This window comes from Mangifera indica, unplaced genomic scaffold (assembly GCF_011075055.1).
Source record: "Mangifera indica cultivar Alphonso unplaced genomic scaffold, CATAS_Mindica_2.1 Un_0014, whole genome shotgun sequence".
In the NCBI taxonomy this organism is placed as follows: domain Eukaryota; kingdom Viridiplantae; phylum Streptophyta; class Magnoliopsida; order Sapindales; family Anacardiaceae; genus Mangifera; species Mangifera indica.
Window position 1 is genome coordinate 277,185 of NW_025401106.1, and position 8,662 is coordinate 285,846.

The following is an 8,662-nucleotide window of genomic DNA, read 5'->3' on the forward strand; positions in this document are numbered from 1 at the left end:
CTCAGCTCTTATTGGTAGCTTATTTGGTCTTAGAGAAAGTGAATCTTGGTATTATCAAGAAGGAATATCAGAGTGTTGATTCAGAAATTGGGGATTATTGGGTACCCTGAGAAATAAATTCTAATAATATTATATTTACTCTTTTTTTTAAGAATATAATTTAATATTAATTAAAATTATTTAATTTTTTTGATAATATATATTTATTTATATATTCAAAATGAATAAGTTTAGATTATTGATTAATTTTTTATCTTTTCATTTTAGGAGATGATTGATTTGAAAAATATTTTATTATCAAAATTGAAAGATTATTTGATAAGTTTAAATATTATTATTTGATAAAAATTAATAGATATAAATAATTATTGTATTTGATTAAAAGTAATAAAATAATATTAATATTTTATTATATTTAAATTTTTTTAATTTTAATTATTTTAAAATATTTTTTTATATTATTTAATATGTTAATTAAAAATAAAATTATTTTTACTCTAAAATATTAATAAATAAAAATATAATTATAATAAAATTAAAATTATTTTAATAATTTATTAATATCTAAAATAATGATAATAATCAAATTATTTTTATATTATTTATTACATTATTATTATTAATAATAATAATTTAAAATATTTTATTATTTATTAATAAAATAAAATAATATAAATTATATTATCAGAATAACCTATTTGGAAATAATTTTTCCACTCTTGGGACCAAACGCCCACCAAATCTTTTGTCTGTTTCTCATTTCCTTTGTCTATTTCTCCTTTCCATTGTCTATTTCTTCCTCCCCTGTCCCCACATGGCCAAGGATACGATTACTCCCCTGTCCCCACTTAGCCGAGAATATGATTAAGGATATTCTTGATGCTGCATCATTAGCCTTTTATTTTTTTTGGGGAAATTAAAAAATGACCAAGTACGATTAGATGGTTTTATACCATTGGATCATATGATGTACTAAATGGTCCACATTCAGCCACTGTTTAATACAAAATAGGCCCTACATTTACAGAAAGAGATAGATGGCAATGCCAGAGGAACTACTATGATAAGCACAAAAACTGAATTTTCCTCTACTCAATCCATAGATGTTCCTTTTTAGAAAACTAACTGATTGTACTGCAGTTATTCGGTAAATTGGTCTGAATCTTCGTCAGAGGTTACCTCTGACTCTGAGCTTTCCTCTTCATCATCTTCTTCTATCCTGATGCGATCCATTTTAGCAGTCATCTTGGACAGTGCGACAGTCTTGCTTGCCCTCTGTGAGCGGGCGCTTGTAGTTGCGGGAATGTTCGGAACCAGAGATTGAATTGAAGTATGAGAATCTTCTTCATCCGAGGAAGTTTCTTCACGCTTTACGCGTCTTCTTGAACGGGTTGGTCTGGTTGAGCAAGGGGCTGGTGTTTGTGGCACTGCAGCAGGAACACTGGTATCCAGATTGAAGTCTAAGTCTAAACTCCCTACCAATCCAACAGTCACACCCAAGTTACTCTCAAAAGCATTAATTTATGCATGTTATCAGAAACTATGCATATGACTGTACGATACAATCAAGCATACACAATTTCAACTCAACCTCCTCTATCTATTTTTTTCATCATCGTTATACTATTGTAAGTGACGCATGTTCTATTAGACCATTGCGATATGTATCCAATGTCAATTATAGAAATATTGATTCTGAAAGGAAATATATATACCTATAATAGTATTAGCTTCATCTTGTGAAAGTTCCTCATCGGGATGTTTCTCTAGTCCCTTAAGACGTTCAGCCATTGGCTTCAACTCCTTCACAAGATCCTTTTCAGCTGAGACAGATTCAAACACACGACTCAAAAGCTTCCTCATTAACTTTATTGCCCCTTGCTCTGATAACCGGAAATGGAGTAAGACAAGTATTCTACACAGGGCTGAAACATATGACCGCTCAGCAGGTGTCTTTTTCATATGGAAGCTCAGCACCTCAAAATTCATAAGAATAACAATTAGTAAGTTGAAGACCGGTAACATCAGAACATAAGTATATATTAAAGTTCTTAGAATATAAATTGTAATAACTAACGCTATCATGATCAATATATGCTTATCCTATACAAAACATGGGACCTTGGTTCAACAAAGCAGGATATGCCACACTAGTGATCCAAGCTCCTTTCCCTTTGAGAAACTAGGAAAAGATTTTGATAATTTCGGTAAGATTTCTAAGAGATTCTTTACCCTCAATTGAAACTGTACTGAATGAATTGGTATATGTTAATATATACGCATGCACATAGATATCTCATTTGTACATATCAGTATTATTTACGGACAAACATGTATATGACACATGCATGTGTATACATTGCAAGATGTAATAAACAATCAGAGAATGTAATACTTCTTTCTAGCTCAGCTATATGGAAATTAAACAATATTATTCAAATAAGCATTTAACCGGAGAGAAAAAGGTTGCATATCATTGTGAAATCTCAGGTTTCATGGTTTAAGAGATTTTAACAGACTCAACTTTGATATGGACAAAAATTAAGCTATGCTTGTGATAATGCAAATAATTTATCGTGTAAAACCATGCATATGGAGAAGTTAAGGCAAACACGGAAGGTAGGGGGGACTCAGCTTGCTGCTTCTTAACCTATGAGTGAGCTGAAAGAGATTAACTTTCAATTTATTCACCCCGAAAATTAGCACTTCATTACAGAAAGTTTAGCACTTACTCTAAGATCACTTGCAACAGAACAAGAAGTATAAGGATCAATTCCTTATACTGTAAGATCACAGTAACAAACATTAACCAGGATAACAAGCGCTATGGCTTTCTAATCTAAAAAACTGTACAAGAATTTGTCTTGCAATTTGAAAGAACATTTTTGTTCACAAACAGCAAAATATTGGCAACTAAAGTAATCCAGAATTTAGAAGAAACATTTATAGTTGAAGCATGTGATAATGGCATAATCAGGAAAGTCAGAATTGACATATTTTACTTTTCACTATCCTTCATAGTCCAACATAAACCTTATATAAGCTCAGCCTATCAATTAAAAACAATTACCTCAATTGCTATGCGTATTGCAAGCCCCTCCTCCCCATACTGCAGTGAATAGTCCTTGCTATCTAAGGTCTCTGGCAGTTCTCTACTACCATTTCCCCCCTCCACTTCCTTTTCTTTCCCATATAAGGGAGCCTGCATCATCTGCAGCATGAATTTTGATGCTAGGACTGCTCGCTTACGCTTATTCGACACCACCATTGAAGAACCTCCGGCATTTCCATAGATGCCCGGCCACATAGAACGCATGACTGGCACAAAAGCCTTGGACAAACATTTCTGCACTTCCAAATTAAAGAAAATTTATACTGTAAACATACAAAGATATCAGAGCATCTTTGCTCAGCTGAAAAAACAAAAAGGAAAAAGGACAGTTGATTTTCCCTGGGCACATATATCTACTTACCTTGTGATTTGCTGAGAGGGAAGCATAATGCTCGAAGAAAATAGATAGGCACTGTTTCAACCTGGTCAAATTCATAAGAGAATTAAGCTAAAAGATTATTCTTATAAAGATGATGAGAAGGAATGCAAAAAAAAGGCACAGATATCCACCTCTGCAGATCTTTTGATTCATTACTGAAATACAGGTTGATGAGCTTGACTAAGATCAAAGGGTGTAAAGCAGCTGGTATACTTGGATACTTTTCGCTAAGAAGAAGAATTTTTGCAAACCCCTCTCCAAGAACAGCTTGAATTGACTCATTTTCATCACCTTCTAAAGATTTTCCCCAATCACTCGTCTCAAGTCCAGAGTATAAAAGATCAAGTAATCCAATATTCAAATCCTCATCTATTTCTGAAAGGTTTATTGGACTAAAAGTCATCTTATCAGATTGAGGTTGGAAGGAAAGATCCTGCCCCATGGCCTTGTCAACTTCTAGTGGACCATGCCACATCCCAAGATCAATTAATGCCTTACAAGCCATCATGCTAACTGTATGGGGGCCTTTTGTAAAAGAGAGCCTCAACTGCTTTACCAGTTCCTCACTTGGCTTATCCTGTAATAATCCAAAGAGGCCAAGGCATCTGACCACAACCCTCTGCACATCCAAGTGAACATGTTTTGCCTGCATCCACAGTTAATAAATTCATACCTTTGAAGAATTTTTGAACAATAGCATACTCAGCTCAAGCCGTGAGCAAGTACAGATATTTTAGACACAAGGGTATGGGTCGGGGAATATATTTTTTATGCAATCGAAATGTTGCACAAAGGAGGACATGTATTTAATCTACAATATGTTTGATTATTTTCTTTCTCAATTTTACAAGATTACATAAATATTTCAGCTTTAGTATCAGTACACACATTGTTTATTATCTTAATATATTTCTCATATGATTACAATCAAATTATTCAGTTTTATGTAAGTGCCTATGATTCAGAGACAAGTTGGACACCTAAGCCCACAACAAAATTTAAACACTTTATGCCAAAGAACACCTGATATAGCCCTAAACAATTTCAGTGTGAATATTTAGATGAAAACTTGACATAACAGCAACAGATAAAATTTCATACCCCAGGAAGCAATAAAGATTGCAGAAGTTCGGCAAATTCTGTAGCCTTTTCTTGGACCAAATGAAATGATTTTGCCTTTTCCAATAGAAGACCAGTCACAGCAAGACAATGCATCCACTGCATAAAGTCAGCGGTTCTCTCCCTGCAGGGCTGAGCAAGCTTTTTCACAACCTCAAGAATAACTTCTTCAAATTCACCGGCGGCAGCATGGACTTTTGTTGCCAATCTGGATACTGCATCAGCCCAGTCTTTGTCACCACCAAGATTTATGCCATCTCCTATGACAACCTTGTTCCCCTCATCAACCATTTCATATTCCAGTGGCCTGTGCAATAAGTCTTGCACAAATGCACCAGCAACTTTCCTGATTGTAACATCAGAAAAATCAAGCATCTCACCAAGCAACAGTAACTGCCTAGATGCAAAGCGAAAATTTGGTCCTGAAATATCAGGTCTAATTAGAAACATATTGTGATACAGTATGTGCTTTCATCAATCAGAGGAACATAACCCACCAGCATCTATATGAGTTTTAACCAAATTTACATAATCAGAAACTGTTGCAGGAAGAATTCTTTCAAGAAGGTCATGTTTGTCTGAAGCTTCAGCAGCATATACTGCTGCTTCAGTGCCCAATGTAGCAGCAGCATCAGAACCTTTTGCCTGTTGAATCACACTTTTTTCTCATATAAGTATGAATTTTTCAAGCATGACAATCTGATAACAGAGCATAAGCATGAGAAGTCCAACAAACATTTCATATATTTCAAACAAGGCTAGTCTGTTCTATCCTCTCTCACACTATATCTTCCCACTCCCATCTACTAACATTTTGAACAAAATAAGTATAGAAGTGCAGCAAATCCACATAGTCTAGACACAGCATACAGGTTTTCAAATCCTTTGAGGTTTATAATAGAGAAGCAAATGAGATGGTCTCACTAAAAACTGAGCTGAATTCTCTGAAATCAAATAAATTTGCACTTAGCAGACAGCCATTCCAGCAAGACAAGGAGAAAGTAAAATGGAGAAAACATAAACAGACAAAAAGGAAAATAAAATCAAAAATGGAGTTGTTGAGAAAAGTTACCTGTGCTTCCATCTGTAGGTGCCTGCATAGACTCCTCCAATAAAGAGCAACCTCTGGTTCCATTAATTGGATGCTTTGGTTGTCATGTGATGATGAGTTACCTAACATCAGCAAATGAAAACATTTAGCTACCATATAGATTCTTGAATCTGAGCCTCTGACACGGCAACAGCAATTGGCATAAAATTTTTTTTCTTAGTCGACTCATTAACAAAAAATTGCAAATTAAGTATAATAAATCTGGAAACTACAGAAGGAATTAGAGAAGAATAAAACACAATGATAATAGAAAATTAAGAATGCCTGTGATTTATCCAAAAGTTTCACAACCTTCAATTTCATCACCAGCTGATGATATGTACTCCCTGATACTTTCACCATCACTCACTTTCACTAAACCATCTCTTAAAAGAGCCTGCATTACAGACTCCCCCACTGACTCATATGTTTCAACATCAAGATACTTGAGAAGTTCTACAGAGTTTCCATTGCAGAACTTGGCTAGCCAGTGGTCTTTCAATAATTTCAGACACTCCTCTGAAACAGCTTCAGAACGATCAGCAAGTCCTCTCTGAAGAATTATTGTTCTAAGCTTGATGCTACCAGATGAAGAGGAAAAATAAAAAATGTAAACTACATAAAATAACAGTCAAACAACACACAATAATTGTCATTACAAATAAGACTATTTCTTAGTTCGCTTACTACCCTGATATTTGGTTGTGTAATATGTGAGACACTAATCTGTATGAAATGCATGTAAATGAAACTTACCTGAGGCTTTGAAGAGGAAATTTATTAGCCAGTACAAGATATGCAGATTTGCGCACTGACTCACAAACATCTAGGGTGCAATTGACAATTGCTTGTGAAGTTGCATTTGAAGGAGGCAATGATAACACAATTGTCTTTCTCACCTCCTGAAATCACAAGAATTTTAGCTACTGAAGCAATAGGTTCACACAACAATTAACTTTCAAAAGTAAGATTAAATTTATCCATCTCTATGGCACAAAAACTCTTCAGTCTTTTGTGAATAAATATTTAAACCTCCTTGAAATCCATTGGAAAAATGAGAAATTCAGATACATTTAAGAACAAATTGAGCTTATGATCAGAAGTTAGTTGCTCTTTTCTACTTCATGAGATTTTACCTGAAAATAGACATCAAGAATTTAAAAAAAAAAAAAATTATGAAATGGTAACCACTACCACAAAATTGAAATCCTAGTACTCAAGAAATTATTGAATCAGTAATATTATCCTGATTTCTTTAATTCCTCCATTTGAATACTAAATTAATACCTAAAAATCCTAAGAATGAATTTAATGGATCTGAATAAAAATGATTTTAAAAAGGCCTTCACAAAGGTCATCCAAATATTCAATACTCAAAACACCCATCATAAATTTCATTTGAAATAATCATTGTATGATCCCACGACACAAACAATGACTAATTTGTGAAAATAAGAACCCAACATCCATGAACATTTTTAGAATAACAAGCATTTTGCTGACCGTCTAAGTTTTTATGTTGTGAAAAAAGACAAGTTTTGGTATAATTTCCTAAACTGACAAAGTTGCTGGATACGTAATCATGTGCTATACTCAGGTAGGCAAAGGGGTTAGTTGAAACCGGTCAACAAGAGTTACAAGACAAACATCAATACAGTAACATAACTTGCATATAACAGGCACTTGTCTAAATTCTTAGAATCAAAACACTTCCATTCGGGAGCAAGAAATATTTAAAGAGTGTCACTCACCACATTCTGCTCAAGGGGAAGCACCTCAAGGAATAAATAAAGAATGTCACTGTTGTCCGAATCATTTACAAACCGTGAAAGAGACCTGATTGCAAATGTACGAATTACAGGAACCTTGTCCCCTACCCTTACTTTCATGCATTCTATCACCTCCTCCAATATCTCGTCACTGACTTCAATGTCATCAGGCAACCGCATTATGATCTACAATGAGAAATGGAACTGGATTAACTAATAACACGAATAATAGTCTAGTTAATAGATTTATTATTTAAATAAAATGATACCCAAAATAGAATCCAACAGAAAGCCGTTTACCTAAGAATTTTTTCTTCGATAGCTTTACTATTTCAAATACAAATAACAGGCATTATCTTTATTTCTTTCGTTCTTAATAACCCCAAAGTCTAACCCTGCTCAATTCAAATTACAAAACCAACCAACCAACCAGCCCAGTAATTTAATATTGCCCAAAAAGAAAAAAAAAAACAAGTATAATTGAAAATATATACCTCAGAAATTATCTGACAAGCTCGAAATCTAGCGGTTTTGTTGGCAGCTGCAGCACCAATCAAAAGAAACTTAAAAAAGTCCTCCACAAATCCGTCATTATTGTTTACCGCGAAGGCCGAAACAAATTTAACCACGCGCTCAGCGGAGGCGGTGCGCCGCTGGGCGCCGAAAAGAGGAATTAGGATTTTGGAGAAGGCGGAGAAGAACTGGGCCGGAGATTGATATTTTGATTGAACGGCTCGGAGTTGTTTGAGCTTACGGTTGTGTGTGGCATATGATGTTCGAATTTCGTCCAGGATTTTAGCCATTACCGTCATCAATTGCCTCTGTTCTGATTCAGTTTCCGCCATTCTCTCTCTAGAGCTCTCTTTCACTCTCTGTGTTTTTACAGAAAATAGGTCTGATTTGAATTGAGTTGCCTCTTGATTTTTGAAATGGAGCGGGAGATGAAAATTCTCTTTTAGGCTGGGCCGACATGTAAAGCTTCATTCTAGCCCAAACTTGGCCCAGTTGTCAAAGACAGCAACATCACAAAATGGTTTCTAAAACACTGAATGCTTTCACAATTCTAAACCGGTTAACTCAACCGGTTTAGCAATATTTCGGATTGAACTATTTTTTTTCTCCTTAACCAAACCGGTTCAAAAATTAAATAATTTTGAACTAAATCAGAAATACTAATTAATAGATCTGAATTT

At 34.5% G+C, this 8,662-nt stretch overlaps 1 protein-coding gene across 1 annotated transcript; it reads right to left on the reverse strand.

The window, feature by feature from the left end:
- Positions 1-924: 924 nt before the first annotated feature.
- On the reverse strand, positions 925-8,367 carry LOC123205738 (condensin complex subunit 3-like). Its single transcript, XM_044622763.1, has 12 exons — positions 7,964-8,367; positions 7,452-7,655; positions 6,457-6,602; positions 6,013-6,281; positions 5,683-5,783; positions 5,108-5,255; positions 4,593-5,032; positions 3,623-4,137; positions 3,474-3,534; positions 3,071-3,346; positions 1,716-1,977; positions 925-1,475 (listed from the first exon to the last, which is right to left on the reverse strand). Exons 1-12 carry the CDS (start codon positions 8,312-8,314, stop codon positions 1,141-1,143), a joined length of 3,108 nt encoding a protein of 1,035 aa, XP_044478698.1. The 5' UTR covers positions 8,315-8,367; the 3' UTR covers positions 925-1,140.
- Positions 8,368-8,662: the final 295 nt, after the last annotated feature.

Excerpts from the sequence above, each read along its gene's own strand:
- LOC123205738 (XM_044622763.1), bottom strand. The coding sequence starts at position 8,314 with ATGGCGGAAACTGAATCAGAACAGAGGCAATTGATGACGGTAATGGCT. Across the intron at positions 3,535-3,622 it reads GAATCAAAAGATCTGCAGAG|GTTGAAACAGTGCCTATCTA; the intron begins GTGGATATCTGT and ends GAATTTGACCAG. Across the intron at positions 3,347-3,473 it reads CCCTCTCAGCAAATCACAAG|AAATGTTTGTCCAAGGCTTT; the intron begins GTAAGTAGATAT and ends TTGGAAGTGCAG.